General features: G+C 44.8%; 2 protein-coding genes across 2 annotated transcripts; one reads left to right on the forward strand and one right to left on the reverse strand.

The window, feature by feature from the left end:
* Window positions 1-767: 767 nt before the first annotated feature.
* On the forward strand, window positions 768-2,897 carry LOC123410436 (transcription termination factor MTEF18, mitochondrial-like). Its single transcript, XM_045103380.1, has one exon. The coding sequence runs from the start codon at window positions 866-868 to the stop codon at window positions 2,762-2,764; it is 1,899 nt and encodes a 632-aa protein (XP_044959315.1). The 5' UTR covers window positions 768-865; the 3' UTR covers window positions 2,765-2,897.
* A 2,001-nt stretch (window positions 2,898-4,898) lies between these two features.
* LOC123406943 lies at window positions 4,899-10,464 on the reverse strand. The gene is made up of 5 exons (XM_045099961.1): window positions 9,938-10,464; window positions 9,375-9,478; window positions 8,140-8,316; window positions 5,780-7,701; window positions 4,899-5,437 (listed from the first exon to the last, which is right to left on the reverse strand). Exons 1-5 carry the CDS (start codon window positions 10,072-10,074, stop codon window positions 5,288-5,290), a joined length of 2,490 nt encoding a protein of 829 aa, XP_044955896.1. The 5' UTR covers window positions 10,075-10,464; the 3' UTR covers window positions 4,899-5,287.
* Window positions 10,465-25,746: the final 15,282 nt, after the last annotated feature.

Raw genomic sequence — 25,746 nt, forward strand, 5'->3', positions numbered from 1 at the left:
CAGATTTAAGGTTAGAATTTGCTCTAAAGGATTTAGGAGATCTTCACTATTTCCTTGGTATTGAAGTCAAGCAGGTAACCAATGGTATACTTCTTACTCAAGAAAAATATACCACTGATATACTCAGAAGAATGGGTTTGGAACAGTGCAAAGTTGTGAGTACTCCCCACTCAGTCTCAGAGAAACTTACCGTTGACAGTGAGAAGCTCTTGATCCTGATGATGCAACAAACTATAAAAGTGTTGTAGGTGCTTTGCAATACTTGAGTCTTACTCGTCCTGATATTTCTTATTCGATGAAGAATATCATTCATGTTAGAAGTAACTTTGCATGGTCAAATTAAATGATCTGGCCGTAATTCGTCCGTGCTGTGTGTGTAGCTTACACTGTGTGCATGTAGTGATGAATAGATACGGGGCTGAGGCATATCAGGAGGAAGCATCCTTCCTTCTGTGCGGAGTACAAAAAAAAGGATCATTTGTGCAGCTGCTCCATTTCGTATGGGCCCGGCCCAAAAACACACGGATCAGCAAGTCTGGACCTTTCTGGGCTAGTATCAACCAAGCACCAGCACCCCAGATATCGCCCGCAGCTCCCAAACCCCAGGTCCTCCCAGCCGCCTCGTCGCCGTCGCCGTCGCCGTCATGGCAGCCGCTCGTCCCGCCGTGCTCCGGCCTCCAGCTGTTTGCGCGTGACCTGCGCCCTGACGCCGGCTGCTACTGCGCGACCCTGTTTCGTCTGGGCGTCGGACGTCGTCTTGGCCGCCTGGAGTCCGCGTCGTCTGGAGCCGTAAGCGGCCGCCGTGGAGCAGCGCCCGGCCGATTGGTCCTGAAGCCGGCGCGATTCCTGCTGCTTCGTTTTCGCCATGAACAACCACCTCCGCGCCGCTTTAGGGGCGGTCCGCCTCCGGTGGGCTCCTGGTGCCCTCGACAAACCCTCCAGAGTGCCGCCGTGCTGTGCTGCCAGTTGGCGGCATGTCCAAGGATCATTCCCGGCATCGGGTTGGGTTGCTCCAAGTGGCCATGGGATTCAGCGGCGGCCCTATTCAGCCACTCCCATCCACAGCGAGGGGGGAACCTTGGTGGATGAAGAGGAGGACGAGGTGGATCGGAAGATCAGGCAAATGGAGAGGAGGCGGGAGGTCCGCGCCGCGCAGAAGACGTTCATGGAGTACCTCCATGTCACGCGCGGCATGTGCTTCAGCGACGCCGAGCATATAAGCAAGCGCTCGCCTGTTTACCTCAGCAAGCTGTTGGAGGAGGTGAAGCATGCCCTGAAGGAGCCCCCGGAGGGGGGAACCGAGCTGGTCTTCAGGTCCAAGGTGAAGAAGAGGGATATGAAGGATGAAAGGGTCAGCAAGGCCCTGGTGCGGTTATTTCAATTCAACCCTGTCAATGAGTTTGAGCCCTTCTTGGAGAGCATCGGCCTCGGACCAAGGGAGTGCAGTTCCTACTTGCCTCGGGATCTCATGTTTCTCACCGACGACGAGATGTTGCTCGACAACTTCCGCCAGCTTTGCAATTACGGCATTGCACGCAGGAAGATAGGGAGGATATACCGGGAGGCTACGGAGGTGTTCAGTTTTGGCCATGGTGTGCTTGCATCTAAACTGAACGCCCTTGAGGAACTCGGGTTCAGTAGGACCAGTGTAATCAAGCTCGTAATTGCTTCTCCTGTTGTATTGGTCCGTGACCTGAATGTGGAATTGAAGATCCTCGAGTGGCTAGACGACATTGGAATCCAGCGGGACTGGATTAGTCAATTCTTATCTGCCAGGAAGTCTTATGATTGGAGAAAGATGGTTCGAGTTCCCCGGTTCTTCATTAACTTGGGATTTACGAAGGAAGGTGTTGGTAAATTGGTCAGGCAAAATCCAGATTTCATACTGGATGGTTCAGGACAGATGCTATTTGCAGCGGTTCTCATGATGCTAAAAGCGGGATGTGGAAAAAAGGAGCTGTTTGATCTTTTTATGGACTTCCCAGATGTGTCAGTCGAGGATTTCACAAGGAACCTACGGAGGGGAATGCTGGTCTTAGCTGAGGCTGGCGTAAGCGACGAGGATGTTAACAAGTTTGTTCTTTCTCATGGATCAATGCTTGGTTCTGCCCCATTGAAGATGCTAAACAGCATTGTTACAAATCTCAATGTGGGAAAGAAGCGCCTGCGCAAGATTATACTGGAGGACCCGAAACTGTTGATGAGTTACACATTAGGGTCGAAAGTCAGCCAGCTGCCAAAAGTTGACCCCTTTGAAGTGTCATTCAGTCAGAAAATAAAATTCTTGAAAAGCATAGGATTTGTTGAAGGCTCTGAGGATATGAAGAAGGCACTCAAAACATTCCGTGGTAAAGGTGATGAACTACAAGGTCGGTACGAGTTCTTGGTGAATAATACTGGGTTGGACCCAAAAGATGTAGTAAACATGATCAAGATGGCTCCACAGATTCTGAACCAGAGGATTGATGTGCTCGAGTCAAAGATATCCTTCCTTGTAAGTGGTACAGGGTATACTCTGAGTGATCTGGTTGCTTTCCCTGCTTACCTGTCATTTACCATAGAAAGAAGCAAATTCAGGATGTTCATGTACAATTGGCTGCTAGAAAGGGGGGTGGTTACACCTCGGCTGGCTCTAAGCACGATCCTTGCTTGCTCGGACAAATGTTTCATGAGTTATTTTGTGAATAAGCATCCCTTGGGCCCTGAAATTTGGGAGAACTATAAGAGGGAAGTAGCTACGGCCAAAAGCATGCCTTGTAGTTGAGATCATTAGTACCCCTTTGATCATTTAACCGGTTTCAATGTCTACATTTGCTCACATAACGCTATTTTTCTTTCATAATTTGCGGCACATCGATGGGCAAGCGAGACCAGCTTGTCTTGATGCCTCTCTTGCACATCAGCTGTCCTATTCTATAATGTGGTCATGTGGATTGTGTTTAGAGGAAATATCAGCTGATACGGGAGCTCTGCTGTAGGAACTGATTTAGCTTTGTGCTGGTGATTGTTCCAGGCAGAAGATTTGGAAAACTATTGGACCGTGTTTTCGAAAGTTTGACATATTAGAGTTTGATCAGCTTCAGAAAAGAACAAAAGGAGTAGTTGTCCAGGCCCAATGGTAGTGCTGAATCTATTTCAGGCCTCCTTTGGTTCATAGGATAGGAAAATCATAGGAATAGGAAAGTCACAGGAAATGAGCTGACATGTATCTTAAATCCTATGAGTAGGGATAGGAGAGAAGATGTCATTTGATTCACATCATAGTATTTTTTCCATTGCGTCTAGGTTAATGTTTTTTTTCCTTTGAAATGTGGAGGATAGGAAGAATTCCTCCATAAGAATAGGATTCTATTCCTACAAACCAATTGGGTCTAAAGGATTTTTTTTCCCTATAAAACTCCTATTCTATGGAATTCCTACAAAATTCCTCTGAACCAAAGGTACTTTCCTACCTACGGGGAAAATAATATAGATGCTTCAGCTTGTTATGTCTTTGGAAAGGGCTCACCGTCCTTGGTTGCTACTAGTGGCATGTGACTGGTTCAAGGGAGAATAATGCATAGTTAGAATGTACTATGTCGGGAATATGGGGCGTCATTCATTGTGTTGAGCAAAAACTCCTTGGCCTTGAATTCCTTGATGCTTCCGCGCTAAAAAAAACATTCACTCTCTTCCAAAATACAAGTCGTGTTAAGTTATGTTTGACTTAGTTTGTAGAACAAAATATGTATAACTACACTGCCTAACCCGTATCATCATCGTGAGATATAGTATTTTCATATTTTGACGATTTAGCATTGTAAAGGTGTATAAAAAAACTAATACATCTTGTATTTTGGAATAGAGTGGGTAATACATGTTTGGAATAGGCAGCACCATTCATTCTGTTGAGCGAAACTCCAAAACCCCGATGCTTGTGGCATCTGAGCAGGCAGCAGCGAACTGAAACTGCTCTATCTTCAAAACTGAAACTGCAGTCCGTGTGGAGGGTGTGGGCTCCCCCAAGGTGCAAATTCTTTGCCTGGCTGGTTCTTCAAAACAGAATCTGAACATTAGACCGCTTGATCCGCTGTGGCTGGTCCAACTGTGGTCTGTGCCCTCTTTGTAAGCAAGCACAGGAGTCCGCTGCCCACCTACTCTTCCAATGTCGCTTCACCTTGCGCATTTGAAACGCTTCACCTTGCGCATTTGAAATGGCATTCTTTCGTGGCTTGAATGCATCACATCTCAACTATTCCATGGTCGACGAGCGCTTTGGTCAAAGGATGGTGGAACGGTAACCTTCAGATTCGTCTCGGCTCTCCCAAAGCCCTTGCCTCATTGATGATGCTCATCTCATGAAAGGTTTGATCCGAGAGAAATGCTAGAGTCTTCCGAAACGTGACGGTTCCATCGATGGTCCTCGTTAACAAGATCAAGCAGGAGGTGTCGCTTTGGGTTTTGGCGGAGGCCAAGCACTTGAGTATTGTAATGCCGAGAGAGTAATTTTCCTTGGTTTGCCGCTTGCGGCTTTTGTCTAAAACCTTCTCACTTAATCAATGAAATGGCAAGTCTTTTGCCTCGTTTAAAAAAAAACTGCTCTATCTTGTGTAGTCAAGGTCGTCAATCGCTGTGGAGGTGGGTGGATAGGAATAGGATTGCTGACTCGCTGCCACTTGGAATTGGAAATCGCCGTGTAGTTTCCCTCCTCCGTTGGACCACGTCGCTCATGATAATGCTCCGACCGGATGGCTTGCAGCCCGACCCGCTCCTCGTGTCCTTGAGGACCCCTGATCACAATTACCCACTGTCGCTCCTACTACGTCTCGTCACAACGCAGGACATTCTGGAACCTGACCGAGGATGACCAATCAGGTACAGCTTGTTCAGCAGCACATGCGTCAACAGGAAAGAAAAACTGAAGCAATGGAACTTATCCATCCATTTATTCCCCCTTTACCAGTTAATCTTACAAAATTCTTCCATCAAAAAAATACCTCCCTCTAACGCCGACCGACGTAAACTACTGCCCCGTCGTCGTCGCGGCGACACCTAGATTGATTGATCGGAGTTCCTTAGGTACGTACGTACAGTGCCTTAATTAGTTACATGATGGACTCGAATGGAATGATCCCAATGGAACCTATATGTACACATGGAGCAGCACAGCGCAGCGCAGGAGCACCGGTGAACAGGATGGCCGAGGCACCTCGCTTCCTGTTATCACCAGGCCATCGATTGGCTGAGGTAGAGCGGGGTTGGGCATGGACAGACGGCCTGTGTGTGGTTACACCTTACATTGAAGGGCTTACATCTCGCTGAGCAAGTTGCTGATCTTGCGGAGCTCGGTCAGAGCAGCCGTCGCGGTCACCTGTCCTTTGCCACCCAGGATGTTGTTCGAGAAGTTCTCCATCGGGCCGGGCTGGCTGCGATCTTGCTGAAACGCTGACTCGATCACCTATGATTACATTGCAACAAATTGTCAGTGGTGCATATCCATTGTTAGTGATGCATACATAGGCATGATCCATTGTTAGTGGTGCATAGCATAGATAGGCATCATCCGAGTTACACCATACATGTTACAGAACAATTGTGGTTTTTTCAGGCAAGTTTTTCTTTTGGCACATATGGACTGCCACATACTACTTCACTAATGACTTCAGAACGCAAGCCAAGCAATTCTACAATGTAGTAAGACACAAACATTTTATGTAGAAAAATATTCAAATACTTTTACCAGGATAAGACTACCAAAAAGTACCATCCAAGGCAATAAATGATGTTGCATATGATATACCTGGATATTCTCGAGCATGCTTTGTCCAAGATTCTTAAATGTGCCCATCACCTTCTTATCACCAGCAGCCAACTTTGTGTTGCCACGCGGGTTGTTCGAATTCCCTTCGGAGCAGAATGCATCAACAGCGTCTTTACCATCTGATTTTTCTCCACCACCCTTCTCCATGCTGCCTTCACCTGAGGGTCTGCCTAGCTTCAACAGCCACTGAAATTTACTAATGAATGGTTTCCTTTCATTAGGAACCACGGCTTTTTCAGAGGATCCATCCGGATCTGCAGTTTTATCAGAAGTTGCTGCTTCTGAATCTTGAACACTGCTGCTGTCATGATTACAGCTGGACGACTCGTCTTGCAGGATTTCATCCCTGTCATTGTCACCAGCATACGAATTTGAAATGATACTGCTTCTCTCCGAATCATTATCTTGAATGTTCTCATGTTCGTTACCAGCAATGGCTGCATAGAACACCGGAGAGTTCTCACCGCTAGAAGAACAAGCTTCTGTTGCACATGGTGTCCTTTGTGTTGCCCTCTCATCCGCAGGCACAGCCAGTGGATTCTCTAGTGGGCTGAGTTTAGCCAGGCACGGTGGGTTTACAGTTACACTTTCCACAGCTGCTCTTGGTTGTGAAGGCTCTGCAGAACTCACTGGAGGCTCCTTGGGAGTTGAGACAATAGGGAATTCATCTTCTTGAATTTTCCCTGCAATTTCATGAGACCTCCCCACACTATCTGACAAAGTATTCAGAAGGCATCGCCTTGCTGAATTCCGAGCATCACTGTTCACACCGATTGCTTTCACTGGAGAAGGATCTGACTCTGTCCTAGATAAACCAAGCTTCTGCCTCAAGGATTTCTTTATTTCTTTGCTGAAAGAATGACCCTTCTCAGTCTCCTTGGGAGATGACCCATCGGTGTGCAAATTTCTCCACTGTTTTTCCCAGTAACTCTCAGGTAAAGGATGCAATGGAGTTCTCGGAGGAGTTGAAATAGCGAGAATACTGTTAACTCTGTCATACTCGCCGATATCCCTATTCAATAGGACAGATGGGGATGAAGTGTTCGCTTCGATGGCAGTAGACTGCAGGGATTGGGCCTTCTCAATTAGCTTCTGCACATCAACATTCGTCGGATAATTCAATAATCTCTGGAGACAAGAGACATCAGTCTCAGTAGCCAACAGCGATGATCTAACATGAAGAAGCATAGTGACTGCCATGGCTGCAATGAATGCCCCTCTAGCTGAACACAAGATCCGAAAGCTATATTCCTCATCACTATTTAGCAGCATATTATTGGAACAGGCAAAGACTTTGTCCCATACTACTAAGAGATCACTGAGGCCGAATTCTCGTCCAAACAAGACCCTCAGCCAACGAAGTGCAAACCACTGTGGTTCCACTTTCAGCTCAATGAAATGGTTATGAAGAGATGGCTCGACAATGGAAAGCAAATGATATAACGCTGACGAGGCTTCAATTGCAGGTGGTAGACTTGAGCTAGATCCAACACTGGATGGAGAGTAAAATTCTGCCATGCGAACAACTCCGCCACCCCCATCCATCAAACCATCAAAAATAGCGTAGGCATCATGCTCCATGAACCTTTCAGATAATACAATGCCTAGCTCACCTTCAGCTCCATATGCATCACTAAGTAAAATTATTTCTTTTGTATCTGAGTCAAGCTCGTCAAGACTGTTAGCTCTGGAAGCACTTTCAGAATCATTCTCATCTTCAGTTCCTGAATTCCACTTTGGGTCCTTTCTAGGTTTATAACTGAAAACCATATCAGTATCTGGGAAAGGTACTCCAACAAAATCATCATTAAAGCAGTCTTCATGGAGTTCCCGTACTTGTGATAGTTTATCAATGTCCACCTGAAGAACATACACGAGAGGAGCCAATAGCTCATGCATTCCTGTTGCAAGATGGGCCATATGTCATGCCATATTCAGCAATTAAACAAGAAAATATAAATGAAGAGATATACTGAGGTGGCCGTGCTACTTAGTCAAATACTTAATGTAAGATACTTTGGTGCTACCCGACGTTGCTACTAAGAGATCTCAGAGCTAATTAATATGCTTTAATGATGCCATCTAAAGATATTAATATTAATATCATACTCTTGTTCTATAAAATGGTACTCCCTCCGATCCAAAAAAAGTGTCGCAGCTTTGAACTAAGGTTGAACTAACCGTAGTCCAAAGCTGCGACACTTTTTCCCGATCGGAGAGAGCAACTTTTATCAATTTAGTCTACCCATGAAGTTCTCAGGAGAAAAGAGAAAGCCAACCAGCTTCCTTGCAACTACATTGGAACTTTGTTTCTTCTATGTGCGAAAGGAGTTTCTTACCTTGGCGGTAACCATACTCTGGATGCTGAAGACACCACATTAACAGTATCCTACGCAGCATGGCCTGGCAAGTAGGTGTTTGAAAGTAACTACCATCTTCGGGATACAATCGAGACAAATCTTGGTCCACGGTCTTCTCCAACTCTGCCCCTCTGAAAAACCGACCCCAGCTACTCTCTGCAGAAAGAAGTTACATAAAAATATCAAGATGGAAACTTGGAATCAGAGCTGTCCACAAAGTATCAAGCAACACTTGGCTTTTGTTACATATCATCATAGACAAGTATACATTTTTGTGTGAGCAAGCTATTCACACTCTGAATGATACGTTTCATCCCCCCTCTTAGACTACCTACAATGGGAGTAACATAGATAGTACTAACATAGATGCCACCTAAGCAAAAAATATGATATGGCAACTAATTAATGAGAAGAAAGAGAAATTGAGTAACTTAGCTAGTTACTCATACGAGCAAGTACAATAAGGTCCGGTCAGCAGGCTGTAAGGATTAAAATATTATATTTCTGCTGAGTTGGATGAGAGAGAAGAGGAGAGAGAAGGGAAACGAGCTCTTCGTGAAGAGCCAGCTCTAGCACGTGCTCCTAGGTGCTTTGTGAGAATGAAACGTGGACCATATATGATAAAAGTAGTACTCTTTTATAGCTAACTATTGTACAAGCTGACTATAAGGTGGGCTATAAGACTGCTTATAGCCAGCAGTTGGCTATACTATTAACCATGCTCTACTATGAGTAACATAACGCATACCAAGGCAAGATGAGTCTATAAGCTAATAAATAAAAGGCTCAATGTTACTACCCCTATGTTACTATTCATTGTGAAGGTAGTAACTTAGGCTAGTAACATATGCATGTTACTACTCTATGTTACTTCTCATTGTGAGTAGTCTTAGGCCCTAGCATAGCCACTACACCAGTAATTATACCAGTAGAAAAGAGCCCTAATAAATAATTATGAACAATAATAAATTAATAAAAGGAGTACATATTTCTATCTTAATGTGTTAAATAACACCAGTCAAGCACTACTCATCGTTTAATAAATGAAGTGCACAGCAACCCACAGGAATTCAGGAAAACACTTTGCAGTATGAATCCGTGATGGCAAGTGTTTGTAGCAGATAACAAGTCATCCATGTTCAAAGATATCATCGTTGTAGTTTGTTTACCATGTCATCATCACAATTCACAAGATCATGTTAAGGATCACATACCTGGGTTCTGAGAGAGCGGGTTGTCCACGATGAGGTTAGGTGATCTAGCCTCCTCCTTTGGAACATGAGGGTCTACCAGAACACGACGTCTCAAACTAACATACCTACAACAAACATGAAACAAGTTAAACATGTCATTCTTAGGTGACTTTCGCATGAACTGGCACACAAAAAATAGCAAGGAGCGGAATTCATGGCGCCAATCATTTACAGATCACTAACAGCACCAATCTATCTCGCCGAAATTTCATCTCATGAAACAAATATGGCATCTGACCATGTGCAAGAAAACACCGACACAATCAGGAATCTAACAATCGACTAGCTATATGATGTATTTCATTCGAACACAACCAAACTAGATGCATTAGCAGCCGGTGACTGCATTAATTTACTAACAAACACAACCATCTGGACGAAATCAACACTTGACCGCGCAAGAATCAAATGAAAGCCGTGACAATAGCGAACCAGCTAAGCAAGAAAAACAGAACGGAACAGAGTCCTGCCGCAAAAGGACAAAACACCAACAAACGCCCGGGAACAAGGGATGGCGGGCTCACCTCCGGCGCGAATCGGCGGCAGCGCGGCGGAGCTCCTCGACGGACGCCTCCGGCGCCGCCGGCAGGATGCCGAGATCGACCCGCCAGCGGACGCTGCGTAGACTCGAGAACCGGCGCCGCCTCTCCTCCTCCGCCATGGCCGGGCCCCTTCAGTCGCAGGCGGATTGGACTCCCTCGAATTAACAACAACCCACAACGGAGGCCAAGAAACGTGGCCAAAACGCTATATATAGCTTTGTTTATCTGTAGCAAGTGGAAACCAAGAAAAGGAGGATCTTTCCGGGGACGGAGATTAGGTTTTCGGAGGATTTTGGGGGACGGAGAGGTTACGGGGAGGTGAATTCTCCTCTCCTCCTCTGTACCCGCGGGAATGGCGCTCTTGCTTCAGCTGGGGGAGGGGGCTGATTTGGCCGGGACGGTGGATGCTTGGAGGAGAGGGAGAGGGGGTGGGGTGGGGTGGGTTAGGCCGGAGGAGAAGAAGGGAAGGTCTCCTCTTATTATTTTCTCGGTTATAGTAGTAGTTTTTTATTTCTTTCTTTTAATAGGAGAGGGAATCTATAGAAGAGGTTGAGGATTTTGTTCTCTATTGGCACTAGAGCAGTTGGCAAGAGGGAGGTGATGGATGATGATGATGACTAGGAGAGTGGTGATTGGCAAGGTGGCTAGGCTTATTTGGCATTTTCTTGTTCTTTAATGAGGTTCTCTTAAAATACATTTGTGTGATTTTAAAGGAAATATCGGTGCTTGGATGTTTGTGGGTGTGTCTAACCGTGGTTAAGGGGGCATGTATGTATGGATGAGAGATTGAGAGGAAGGAGCAAAGATGACGTTGTTGCTACCTTTTGTTTTTGTGGCTCGTTTTGGTGGAACGGTTAAATATTGAACGACAGCGTCTTACGAATACCGTAACTGATTGTAGCATTGCACGTTATTCTTGTTTCTTTACTCATCGTTTCATTTCATCGACGCATCCTTGTTCGGTCGTTTAGGTTTAAGGTTGAGCATGATTTGACATGTATCAATTAGTTCGTCGGATATTAATCCTCGCGATTGCAGCGTCATTCCTGGTTTGAGGACAGCCATTAAAAAGTGATAGTAAGTTCATAATGTTAAGTTCGTTAGAGCAATGGTTGGTCGAAGGGTTGATAAATTGGTGATACAACCAGTGGCGGAGCGACGGCAAATAATGTGGGCGAGCCAAAAAAAGATGATTCTAAGCCACACAATAAGTATGCATTAGTCAGTGAAATTTCAGATTGGCTACATAGGGAAATTGGTATCGATACAATGTGTCCTGAAGTAAAATTTGGAAGAAAAAAGGAAAAGAAAATTCTTGTGAGCTAGCTGACTGATTCTGCGGTCTTGAGCTCATTGCCTAGGTAGCTCGTCGTTGGCAGCCGGGCCAAGCTGGATGTGTGGCAGTGATGCGTCCTGGATGGATGCGGGGAGAGTTTGGCAGTGCTTCTGCTATTGGATTGATTTGTTACATGTACACAAATGTTATTTTTCTCTGGATCTGGACGGGCCACGGCCTGGTTTTGCCCTCAGGAAGCTCCGTAATGGATACAATGAAGGCACGACAAGAGTATAAGGATGGATCAAAGAATACATGCAATGAAAGATGTCGAATGGAGAAAAGAGACATTTCATTCATCAAGGGTAGATGTATCGTAGAAGCGTGTTCAATACCATGTTAAGTGCATTAGTTGTGCCTCGGTGGTGCCACCATGCACCATACGACATTATATACACTTCATCATCATCTTAAAATCGTTCACATATCTAAAAGGAACTCTAGTAATCCCCTCGACATGGCGTATGCAATAGAAGAGGGTGCCGAACATCATGTAGCTCCATTTAGCAATGGTACTAAAAAGTAAAAACGCTTTCCTATGAAGATGCCAAGAGAAGTTGCTACGAAAATAAAGCCAATTCATAATCTTGGTAACATACTCATCTATATATGATTTATTTTACTTCTTCTGTTTCTAATACTTGTTATTGGAAAGAACTAGATTAGTTCTCTTCAACAATAAATATTATGATACAGAGGGAGTAATATACATGCTTGATTGCTCGATTGAAGGTGTGGTTGTCTCCCTTAATTGATTATTATTACATGTTGCTGCAGCAGCTGACGACGTTGGAGCAAATTAGGAGCTAGCGTTTAGGGTTACAAACCCGCGTGCTGCACAAGCAAGTAGAGTTGTTGTTGTTGTTGACGTGCGTTTTACCTCTCGGTGACATTGACAAATTAAATTGGTTAATTTAGCAGCCGGTCGAGAATGGAATTATGGACGAGCGCATGCCATTATGGTAAGTAGCCATCGCATAGCATAGCATTAATTTCTGTGACTTTTACATGGAAATCAAGATCGCAGTGGGACTGGAACGATCGAAGAAAGGAACCAGAGCATGAGCAGTGCGTGGATTTGGAATTTGGTTCTGGACCTGTGATTGTTCTTCAGCATGTAAGAGCAACTCCAACGGATCGATTCAATCGGGCGTTGATTTTGTCCGTTTTTCATCTATTTGGATCGGTCCGACGGACATCAACGTCCGTTTCGGCGTTTGAATCAACGCATGCGTCCAACGCTGATCCGATTCATTTTTTACAGACGCGTCAAAAAATAAAATAAAGCATTTCTCAAAATAATAAACAAGCATTAAACATTAAAAACCGATCACGAAGGCCGGCGAGAGTCCACGCGTCCCCATTACATTATAATTGACAAAAATAATCCTAGACGTCCTCGTTGTCGACGGTGAGGTCGGCTTGCGCTGGCGCGGGGCCCGGCTGTGCCGGCACGGGCAATGCTGGTGACGATGGTGGCGCAACACGAGTGCGCATCACCCTCTTAGAATGGAGGTAGGCGACCTCTTTCGGGAGCAGCGCATCGGCATAGACGACGGGGGTGTTGCCGTTATTTTGGGTGGAGCCGGGCACAGCACGGGCGCGCGTCTCCGCAAGGGCCCTCTTAGCATGGAGGTAGGCGACCTCCTCCGGGAGGAGCGCGCGGGCATAGACGGCGGGGGTGTTGCCGTTATTTTGGGCGGAGCCGGGCGCAACACGGGTGCGCTCCTCCGCCATGGCTCTCTTAGCATGGAGGTAGGCGACCTCCTCCGGGAGCAGCGCGCGGGCATAGACGACGGGGGTGTTGTCGTTATTTTGAGTGGAGCCGGGCGCAGCACGGGCGCGCCTCCGCCAGGGCCCTCTTAGCATGGAGGTAGGCGACCTCCTGTGGAAGCAGCGCGTGGGCATAGACGACGGAGGTGTTGTCGTTGTTGGCCATGCCTGCTAGCTAGGACCGTCGATGAGGAAACAGAGGGGTGGCGAGATGTGGACGGGGGTCTGGAAGCAGATGAGGCAGAACCCCCTCCGCACGCTCGGATTAAAAAATGCCGACCACGGACGCTGACACGTGGGTTCGAGGAGGGCGTCCGTCATAAATTATGTTGACCGTGGTGGTTGGGGCGGGCACCGAAAGGGTGCGCGCGTCCGTTTTGCGTCTGCCCCGACGCATTTCAGTCCCAAAATTGGACGAAAGGGTCGGCGCGGACGCGTTTTGAAAATAGGACGAAGCGTTGGACCATCACTTTTGTCTGCGCGACTTCAAACGGACGATGAGAGATGAAATGGGTCGTCCCATTAAAGTTGCTCAAAGAGCAACTCCAATGGGGCGACCCATTTCGTCCGTCGTCGTCCGTTTAGGTCGGCACGGACATAAAAGGCGGCCCAACGCGCCGACCCATTTTAAAAACATGTCCGCTCCACGTTCGCGCCGACCCATTTTTGACCCAAATTTGAGACCCAAATGCGACGTGAAGCGGCGCCCCCACGTTGTCGCCCCAATCACCTCGGTCAAACATAATTTATAGCCGCCCTCCTCGAGGCCCGCGTCGATGGCCGTGGTTGGCCTTTTAATCCGGCCGTGCGGTGGATTCGGCCATCCGCTGAACCCTCCCGTCCCCATCACGCCCTCCCCCGTTTCCTCGTCGGCGGACCAGCGCCATGGACAACGGCGACAACCTCGTCGTCCACCCTGCGCGCTTCTTCCAGAGGAGGTCCCCTACCTGCAGGCTAAGAGGGCGATGCACCAGGTGCACGAGCGCGTCCGGGCTACGCCCGGCTTCTTCCAGAACACCCTCGTCGTCCACTCCCGCACGCTCCTTCCATAGGAGGCCGCCTACCTTCATGCTACGATGGCACTGCGCCTGGCGAACGAGCGCGCCCGTGCTGCGCCACCGCCGACACCAGCATTATTCGCGCCGGCACAGCCCGCCCGCGCTTCGGCACAACCCGATCTCGCCGCCGCCGTCGAGGAGGACGCCTAGGTTTTTTCTTTTTTCATTTATAATGTAACGCGTGGACTCTCGTCGGCCTTCCTGGCCGGCTTTTAATGATTAATTATGCATGTTTAGTGCACGCCAGCAAAAATGGATCGAGCCAGCGTTGAACCCATGCGTCGACCCAAACGTCGAAGCGGACGTTCGTGTCCGGCTGACCGATCTAAACGGACAAAAAACGAACAAAATCGTCGCCCGTTTGGGTCGACCGTTGAAGTCGTCCTAAGTGGTGGTGGAAACAATTTGTTCTTGATAGAAATAGCCGCATGGCATGGCATGGCATGGCAGCCGGAGCTGGCTGGAGCGCCGGTGAGCGGGCGAATATGCGATGACCGGAGGCAGGCGAGAGTCTCACGTACTGTATGTTGCTTTGGTCTAGCTATATACGGAGTAGGTACGGGTGGTGGGTGTCATAAATGTTTTTGTCCTGCGTACGCCACGCCATTGACCCGGATCTCATGTGCCCACAAAACCGGCCAGCTGTACCGTGTACACGTACGCAGCCACGTCTCTCTCTCGCCTATCCCATTGTCTTGAGACCACAAGCAAGGAAGAGAAAGGAAAGCTCGAGACAAAAACGAGAAGCAAGTTCCGGCAGGTTTCCGTTCCGTCCGGTCCAGCCCGGCCGTAGCACGTCGATGGCGACGCTCGCGGAGTCACGACCCTGCAATGCGTATGCGTGCTCCTATCTCCCGCTCATAATTACTGTTCCCTCCGCCGCGTTTTCCGTCCTTGGGCCTCACGTTTTCTGTGGATTCATCTCCGTCCGGTCCAACAGAGGATGGATGGACCTGGACGGATGACATGGCAGTGGCCCTGCTCGATCGCTGGCTCATAGCCATGCATGGACCATGCGTTCCACGCCGGCCTCGGTCACGCCACCGGGTTGCTGCGTTCGCTCTCGCGGCTCGGTGTGTGTGTGTGTGTGTGTGTGTGTGTGGAGGAGGTCGTTTTTGGTTCCAGTTGCAAACGGAAAAAGGACGTTTTTGGATCATCGCCACGTTTTTCTTCTTCTCCCTTCAGCCTCTCTCTAGACTTCATCTTTTTTTGTTTCGGATGCACCAATCCGCATTCATTGGACACACACATATACTCCTTCCCTAAAGAAATATAAGAATGTTTATAGATTACTAAAGTGAGTCGCATGTCAAAATTGTCAATAATAAGAAAGTTCCTATTGCTGTTTCTCTCACGAAAAACCATTGACTTGCTATTCTGGTAGCCCTGATGTTTGACTCAAGTAGATATATGTTGAGCAGAGAGCCTTTCTCCGACAGTTCCAACGGGCGTTCAACTTTGAGCAGCCATTCATGCTTACATACATGTAGTACTACAAGCTACGGGGTAGTACTACTCACTCCGTTCCTAAATATAAGTCTTTATAGAGTTTTCATTAGAAAACTACATACGGATGTATATAGACATATATTAAAGTAAAGATTCACTCATTTTGTTCCGTATGTAGTCCCATAGTGTAACCTTTAAAAATACTTATATTTAGGAACGGAGGGAGTAGTTTTTAGTTAATGACTTCCTGCTATTGACTTTGCCAATATGGAAAGCAGATCGAAAGTGCAGCCACTTTCAAGTTATATTTTAAAATGCTGACAAGCTTAGCTACATGAGAACAGGCCTCCAGTTATCAAGACATTGTTATGCTAATTAAGAAAAAAAAAAAGCATGAGTACAGCACTGGGACCAAAATTTGATTCTGATGGTTCATGCTCCGTAGTGCTAGCTAGTACACTAGCACCTGCATTGTTTGAGTCCTTTCATTGTTTTCAGATGCTCTATTATTATCACCACAACAGTGCAATTATTTGCTTGGCTCTTCTTCTTTGGGCATACTTATCATCACTACCAGATCTAATCGTACTACGTCATACAGTGATACATATCTTCATTTCTGGTTGAAATATTCCCGTGATCCTTTCAATGTGCCACCATCCATAATTAACCACGCATGTGCAGCCCTCTACACACTATATATATGCATATATACATGAATGAAAATAACTACGGAGTATATTGGAGCATCTATAACCGGACTTGACAAATCCGGTCCCCTATATACCCACACACAGCGTCGATCGGCCCCTTGTATGGGCCGCCGCACATCCACGTATTTGAAATGCAGATCCTTAAATCCATGCAATCTATGTAATCCATGCACGTAGATCGTACGATACAAATTGTCCGAATTCAACAATTTAAAATAAAACAAAGCAAATTATAATTCAAGAATCCGGACATGACAAAATTAAATCACTGTCCGAGCGTATAGGATGCCTCGCTTGCTGGCCGGACACCATCCATGCGTCCTGCTCCGCCTGCATCCGGGTTGCATGCTCCGCCTCCATCCTCGCCGAATGCTCCGTTGTCGCCATCGCCGCCTCGTATACCCTACACTCGTTGATCTACTCCTTCTTCGCAAGCCACTTCTTTGCATGCTCATCCAAGAGGGTGTCGTTCGCCAACATGATATTGGCATCCTCCGCCTCCCGTGCCAGTTGCAACCTCTCATTTTCAAGCTCAATCTCTCCAAATTTCTTGGCATTCTTGAGCTCCCATTTGATCACCGCCTCTTGCTTCTCCAACTCGGTCTTCAACCTCTCAATTTCCAGCTTCTTCTCCGCCCTCGTCGGGTCACAATCCATCCTTTCCTTTTGCGCATCCAACATGAGCTTGCACCTCTCCTCTTTCTTGTTCTACCTCACCAAAAAATTGCCCGTCCATGTAGACCACATTTTTGTAGCAGTGGCATCACGGGATGCCCTTGCCTTCTCCCACTTGTTTCCCATGACTTGTCGGTTGTCCTTTTGCACGATGGCTCTTCCACTCTGGAAAAAATATCGTCCTCTTCATCGTCCAACCCAATTGATTGGTGGGAGCTTGAGCCATCATCCCTCTTCTTGCTGGCCATGAGATTGGACACAAGTTCTATGGCTTGCACGACGAAGTTGAGGACGGGACACTGACGGACGAGGTGGACGTGACCTTCGTCGCAACTGCCGGGGACGGACTAGACCACATCTATGGCGGCAGATCGGGACCGGTGGGGAGGATGGGGAGCAAGGGTGGTGGAAGGTGAGGGCTCGGGCACGGGAATGGCAGGAGGGAGGTGGGATGAGGAGGAAGGGTTTCATGGATTTGGTGTAAATTGTGGCAGGGTCAGGTTGTCGGGTCCGATGTGGCGGGCGCGCTCGGGCACACCCATATTTGCCTGCTATTCAGCCTGAGTGTTTGAGGCATGTTTAAGGAGCCACACTGGGGTGCTTTTTGGTGATCGGTCAGTGACCGGGCGGCCTGCCCGGGCATTTGAGACGGGTTTGATAGGTTCGGTTGTAGATGCTCTTAGTATGTTGATACGTCTCCAACATATCTATAATTTTTTAGTGTTTGATCCTATAATATTATCATTCTTGGATACTTTTTGGGTGTTTATATACTAATTAACATTATTTTCTAGAACTAACCTATTAACCTAGTGCCCGGTGGCAGCTACTGTTTTCTACATGTGTTTGCCTTTTCACGTTTACAGTATCAAACGAAGTCCAATTGCCCCGAAACTTTTTTATGATTTTTTCTAGACCAAAAAAAGACCTGGAAGCTTTGGAAGGAGACCGGCGGCCACACAAGGGATCCAGCACACAACAAGGCGCGCCCTGATGTGTGGTGGGCGCCCCAGACGCCTCCTGACGTCCCTCTTCATTCTATAAATCCTCAATTATCCCCAAAATCCTAGAGAGCCTCCCGAAACACTTTTTCTACCGCCGCAAGTCTATGTTCCGATGTGTACCCATCTGGAGCCCTTCTTGGTGCTCTGTCAGAGGGGGGTCGATCATGGAGGACCTCTATGTCAACCTTGCTGCTCCCATGGTGATGTGTGAGTAGTATACCACAGACCTATGGGTTTGTAGTTAGTACCTAGATGGCTCTCTCTCTCTCTCTCTCGATCTTCAATATGATGATCATCGCATCTTTGCTTCGATCTATCCGATGTAATCCTTTTGTGCGGTGCGTTTGTTGAGATTCGATGAATTATGGGTTTATGTTCATATTATTCATGATAAAGATATGAGTCTTCTATGAAATCTAATTATGTTTCTTATTTTCATGATTATGATAGCTTCGTAAATCTATCTGATCTATTGAAATAGTTTGTCCAACTAGATTGATATTTCTTCAGTGAGAGGGGTGCATTGTACTGGGTTCAATCTGAGGGGTTTCTATATCCGAGTGACAGAAGGGGACAAGATACGTCTTTGTATTGTTGCCACTAAGGATAAAACGATGGGGTTAATTCATATTGTTTGGATTCTCTTTGTTTATATCATGTCATTGTTCTCCAAGTATTACTCTGTTTTACTTAATACTCTAGATGCATGCTGGATAGCGGTCAAGGGGTGGAGTAATAGTAATAGGTGCAGACAGGAGTCGACCTATTTTGCTTATGGACGTGATGCCTATGTACACATGATCATTGCCGTGAATACCACAAAGCTATGCGCTTTTCTATCAGTTGGCCAACAGTAATTTGTTTACCCATCGTATGCCTACTACATGAGAGATGCCATTAGGGAAAACTATGGCCCTAGGCCTATTCACTTATAAGTTTACAAACGCTACAATTACCTCGCTGCCTTTGTTTACTTTGCATTTATCAACTTTTATCTACACACTTTACTTGCTTGCAAATAACGAGTCCAAGGGGATTGACAATCCTCTTGCCCGTGTTGGGTGCAAGTGTTTGCTTCTTTGTGTGCAGTCGCTAAAGACGGGGCTGGTTGTTACTCCTATTGGTTCGATAAACCTTGGTTCTCTACTGAGGGAAATAATCACATATATTGTGCTGCATCACCCGTTGCTCTTCATGGAAAACCCAACGCAGATCACAAGCATCACGAAGGATTTCTGGCGTAGTTGTCGGGGAGTATCACCAACCTACTATCAAGTAACTTCGCACAAATTATCATTCACATGTTCTTCTTTTTATTTGTTGTTATATCTAGCTTGCTTCTTAAAAATAAAAAATACAAAAATATTTATCTTTGCTTGTCACTAGTTTACTTCTTTGCTCGCTAGTCTACTTGTCTTCTTGTTACTTTTCTTGCTCGGTCACCATGTCTCATGATACTACTAAGTTGTGTGACTTCTCAAATACTAATAAAAATGATTTTATTAGTACACCTATACCACCTACCACTTGTGCGGAGTCTTATGATATAAATGTTGCATTGCTGAATCTTGTGATGGAAGAACAACTTTCCAGAAGTCCTAATGAGGATCTCGCTACTCATCTTAATACCTTTGTTTAACTTTGTGGTATGCAAAAGAAAATGGACATGGATAATGATATTCTGTAATTAAAATTATTTTCCTTTTTCTTTATGATATAAAGCTAAATCTTGGTTCTCATCTTTACCACACAATAGTATTGGAACATGGGACATGTGTAAAGATGTGTTTATTACCAAGTATTTTCCTCCTGCTAATATCATCTCCCTTAGAAATCAAATTATTAATTTTAAGCAACATGACCAAGAACATGTTGTACATGCTTGGGAGAGAATGAAATCAATGATTATAAATTGCTCTACTCATGGTTTAAACTCGTGGATGATCATCCAAAATTTCTATGCTCCACTAAACTTTGTGTCTATAAATCTTCTAGATTCTACTGTATGTGGTACTTACATGGAGGTGACACTAGTAGATGCCACCAAAATTATGTATAACATCATGACAAACTACTCTCAGTGGCATATCGAAAGAGCTCCAACTCGTAAGAAGGTAAACTGTATCGAGGAAATCACTACTTTGAGTGAAAAAATGACGCTCTTATGAACTAAGTTGCTAGTAAAAATGTGCACGTTGATCCTAATGGCATTCCTTTGCTTACTTTTATTGAGAAAAATGATAATGCCATCGAAATGAATATTATCTCACGAAACAATTTTAGCAACAATGCATATAGGGGTAATTTGAATGCTAGGCCATATCCCGGTAACTCCTCTAGTAGTTATGGCAACTCTTATAGCATTTTTTATGGAAATTTGATACGCCTCCAACGTATCTATAATTTTTTATGGTTCCATGCTATTATATTATCAACTTGGGATGTCTTATATGCATTTATATGCCATTTTATATCAATTTTTGGGACTAACCTATTAACTCAGTGCCCAGTGCCAGTTTTTGTTTTTTTCGTGTTTTTGACCTTTTTCAGAAAATAATATTAAACGGAGTCCAAACGGAATAAAACCTGGGGGATGATTTTTCCATAACAGAAGATACGCACAGGACTTGAGAACCAAGGTAGGAGGTCTCATGGGAGGTCACGAGCCCCCTAGGCGCACCCTAGGGGGGGTGGCAGGCTTGTGGCCCCCCCCGTGCCTCCTTTGCCCTACCTCTTTCGCCTATAAATTCCTAAAAATCCCAAAACCAACGAAGAGAGCCACGAAAATACTTTTCCGCCGCCGCAAGCTTCTGGCTCCGCGAGATCCCATCTGGGGACCGTTCTGGTGCCCTGCCGGAGGGGGATTCGGACACGGAAGGCTTCTTCATCAACACCATTGCCTCTCCGATGATGCGTGAGTAGTTCACCACAGACCTTCGGGTCCATAGCTAGTAGCTAGATGGCTTCTTCTCTCTCTTGGATCTTCAATACAAAGTTCTCCATGATCTTCATGGAGATCTGTCCGATGTAACTTTCTTTTGCGGTGTGTTTGTCGAGATTCAATGAATTTTTGATTTATGATCAGATTATCTATGAATATTATTTGAGTCTCCTCTGATTTCTTATATGCATGATTTCGTATCCTTGTAATTCTCTTCGAGTTATGGGTTTCGTTTGGCCAACTTGATCTATAATTCTTGCAATGGGAGAAGTGCTTGGTTTTGGGTTCATACCATGCGGTGTCCTCACCTAGTGACAGAAGGGGTAGCGAGGCACGCATCGTGTTGTTGCCATCAAGGGTAAAAAGATGGGGTTTATATCATATTGCATGAATTTATCCCTCTACATCATGTCATCTTGCTTAAGGCGTTACTCTGTTTGTTATGAACTTAATACACTAGATGCATGCTGGATAGCGGTCGATGTGTGGAGTAATAGTAGTAGGTGCAGAAAGTATCGGTCTACTTGTCTCGGACGTGATGCCTATATGTATGATCATTGCCTTAGATATCATCATGACTTTGCGTGATTCTATCAATTGCTCGACAGTAATTCGTTCACTCACCGTAATACTTGTTATCATGAGAGAAGCCTCTAGTGAACACTATGGCCCCCGGGTCTATTTTACACATCATATATTCAGATCTACATACAAAGACACCAAAAATACTTTGCTGCACTTTTATTTCTTTTTACCTTTTATGTCTGTCAGATCTCACCTTGCAAATAATCCTGAAGGGATTGACAACCCCTTTATCGCGTTGGGTGCAAGTTTGTTTGTTTTTGCGCATGTTCATTGGTGCCTCATCTTGATACTCCTACTGGATTGATACCTTGGTTCTCAAACTAAGGGAAATACTTATCTCTACTTTGCTGCATCACCCTTTCCTCTTCAAGGGAAAAACCAACGCAAGCTCAAGAAGTAGCAAAATCCTTCTATCAATAATAATAAGTTATCCTCTTATATTTATAATACCATTAAATAGTTCATTAGTTCTCAAAAAGTTTGCAATACCATGGTAGAGGAAAAGTTGCATAAAATTGATGATTTGGCTAGAAACATGGATTGGATTGCTCTTGATGTAGAAACTCTTAAAAGTAAAACTTTGCCACCAAATCACGAGTTTAATGAGACTACTAAATATATCCAAGTATCTATCAATGAAAGTAAGGAGAGGACCGCTAAGTTGAAAGCTAAGCGGGAATTCCTAGAAAAAGCTATTCTGCCCCTTTTTTACGGGAATCATGATGAAGATCTTAAAGTGCTTTATACTTATCCTATTAAATATTTGTTTACTAATATGAAATTGAATGATAAAGGGACTGGATATGAGTTAACTTTATCTAGATAACGTCCCAATTGCTTGGAGGGTCATGACTATAGTGATAAAACTGAAAAAGTGGTTTGGAGAGGTTAAAACTTTAACTAGTGATGTGCCCACTATCTTGGATCACAAGGAATTTAATTATGATAATTGTTCTTTAGTAGAATTTATTTCCTTGCTTCAGTCCATCATTAGCTCACCCAATGCTTATGCACAAAATAAAGCTTTTACTCAACATATAGTAGAATCTATGGTAAAAGCCTATGATGAAAAACGTGAGTTGAAAGGCTCTATTCCTAGAAAGTTGCATGCTGTGTGGGAACCTATTACTAAAATTAAAATTAAAAAATATGAATGCAATGACTTGTGTGACCTAGGTGCTAGTGTTTCTACTATACATATATCTTTATGTGATGTACTTGGTCTCACTAATATTCATGAGTGTTCCATTAATTTACATCTTGCGGACTATACTATCAAGAAACCTATGGGAAGAATAAATGAACTTCTCATAATTGCTAACAGAAATTACATGTGTGTAGATTTTATAGTTCTTAATATTTAATGCAACCCATCTTGTCAAATAATACTTGATAGACCTTTTCTAAGAACTATAGGTGCATTAATTGATATGAAAGAGGGAAACATACGGTCCAATCCCATTAAGGAAAGGTATGGAACACTTGCATATGAAGAGAATCAAACCAACTTATTAATCTATCATGAGGGATACTTATGGTTGGAGTGTCAAATATGACAACACTTGAATCATATGCATCATGTCTAGCTAGGGGCGTAAAACAATAGCGCTAGTTGGGAGGTAACCCAATAGTTATCTTAATATTTTTGTTTTCTACTTTACGTTTGTGTGTGACAACATGATTGTTGCCTCTGTAATGATTGGGTTTTCATGTTTAAATTAGCGTTTGTGCCAAGTAAAGCCTTTGGGGTGATTTGAATTTTAGTAGAATTGATGCGGTGCAAAAACAGAAACTCTAGCGTCGAGTGCAAAATTTCTCTGACTTTACTGGAACATCTTTTTGATCTGAATTTTTTACACAACATTGTTATAAAAGTTCATCAGGTAGTCCTGATTTTTCAGAATTTTTGGAGTTACATAAGTATGGTACTTAACTATATCTCTATAGATTGTTCTGTTTTAGACAAATTCTTTTTTTTGCTTGCATAGTTTGCTTGTTTTGATGATGCCATGGATTGTATCGGGGGGGGGGGGGTATAAGTCATGGAGAAGTTAGAAAACAGTACCTTAGGCAATAATAAAATATGAATCAATTTATAACAGTACCTAAAGTATTTGATATGTTTATTATATTAACGGATCTCACGAAGTTTGTGTTGAGTTTTGTGTGCTGAAGTTTTCAAGTTGTGGGTGTTATCACGATGGATGAAGGAATAAGGAGCGGCAAGAGGCTAATCTTGGGGATGACCAAGGCACCCCAATGCAATATTATATGAATACTCACGCGTCCAAGATTGGGGATGCCCCATAAGGCATCCCCTCTTTCATCTCAATCCATCGGTATGGCACTCGGAACTATATTTTTATTCATCACATGATATGAGTTTTGCTTGGAGCGTCGTTTGCTTTGGTTTGATTTTTGTTTAATTTTACACAATCTTTGTTCTGTGAATACATCCACTTTAGAGAGACACGAGATCACCATGATTTATTAGAATACTCTATGTGCTTCACTTATGTCTTTTTAGCTTAGCAGTTGCTCTAGTGCTTCACTTGTATCTTTTAGAGCACGATGCCGTATAAATTTTTAAGAAATAATTGCACTCTTGTTCTTCACTTATATTTGTTTGAGAGCTAATAAACATCAATCATAATTTTCATGGGTTATAAGACTAGTCCAAAAATAATAGGTATTCAATGAGTGCATAGTCAAAACCACAAGTAGAACATAAAAGAGAAATCATGGTTAATGATATTAATGTGGTAATGTGAAAAATCATGAGTGCATGATTATTGGTTAATATAGGTATCATTAATTAGAGGTTGTTAACTTGTTGTTCATCCAAATATTTCTATGGCATGGTGATGATGTGTGATCATACTTATTCCTCATTGAAATCCTAATGTTGTTTAAGCTGGGAGCGCGCGATGGTTAACTCCTATCAACCTCCTCCCTAGGGGCATGCGAGTAGTGCTCTTCTTTGAGAGAGTTCATAAAATCTTGCAATGAGTATATGACTTATTTATGACTAATGTGAATCCATGGATATACGCACTCTCACCTCCACATATTTTCTAGCCTCTTCGGTACCGTGCATTGCCCATTCTCACCTCGAGGACCGGTGCAACCTTCGCCGGTGCTCTTGGAGAACGTTGCATGGGAAACAAAAATTTCCTACGCACACGCAAGACCTATCATGGTGATGATCATCTACGAGAGGGGAGAACGGATCCGCATACCCTTGTAGATCGCTAAGCGGGAAGCGTTAAGAAACGCGGTTGATGTAGTCGAACGTCTTCGCGATCCAAATCGCAAGCGTCCCACGAACTCCGACCCGATCTAGTATCGAACGGACGACACCTCCGCGTTCAGCACATGTAGAACTCGATGACGATATCCGCCTTCTTTATCCACCAAGAGAGACGAAGAGGTGGCTGAATTCTCCGGCAGCACGACGGCATGGCGGTGATTGTGGTGGAGCTACTCCGACAAGGCTTCGTCATGCCGTACCGAACTAGCTACGGGGTGTCACGAAGTGGTGGAGGGAGAGAGGGATGCACTATGGCTTGGGGTGCCAAATGCTTGTGTAACCTCCACTATATATAGGTGGAACAAGAGGGAGGGCTACCTTGGCTCCTACTCCAAGGAGAGGGGTCGACCGAGCCAAAAGGAGGAGAGTCCTCCTCCAATTCGGTTTGGTGGAGGACTCCCTTCCTACTTGGCCACCTCCTTCCTTTTTTTATTTTTTTTCCTTTTATACTCTTGTCCGAAAATAGGTTATTGGGCTGGCCGCACCAGCCCACTAAGGGCTGGTGCACTACCTCTAGGCCTATTAGGTCCTCTCCCGGGTGAGTAGCCCCTTGCTACCTCTTGAGCTTGTGTTGGTTTTTCTCTTGAAGAGGAAAGGGTGATGCAGCACAGTAGCAGTAAGTATTTCCCTCAGTTTTGAGAACCAAGGTATCAATCCAGTAGGAGTATCAAGCCAAGTTTACAATTTACCTACGCAAAAACAGCAAACTTGCACCCAATGCTACAAAGGGGCTGTCAATCCCTTCACGGTTGATTGCAAGGTGAGATCTGAAGGCGGAAAGTGCAATGAAGTAAGAGTGTAAGGCGGAAAATATGATGTGAAGTAGACCCGGGGGCCATAGTGTTCACTAGAGGCTTCTCTCAAAATAGCAAATATTACGGTGGGTGAACGAATTACTGTCGAGCAATTGATAGAACCGCGCAAAGTCATGACGATATCTAAGGCAA

The sequence above is a fragment of the Hordeum vulgare genome, chromosome 7H (assembly GCF_904849725.1).
Source record: "Hordeum vulgare subsp. vulgare chromosome 7H, MorexV3_pseudomolecules_assembly, whole genome shotgun sequence".
NCBI classification, from domain to species: Eukaryota; Viridiplantae; Streptophyta; class Magnoliopsida; order Poales; family Poaceae; genus Hordeum; species Hordeum vulgare.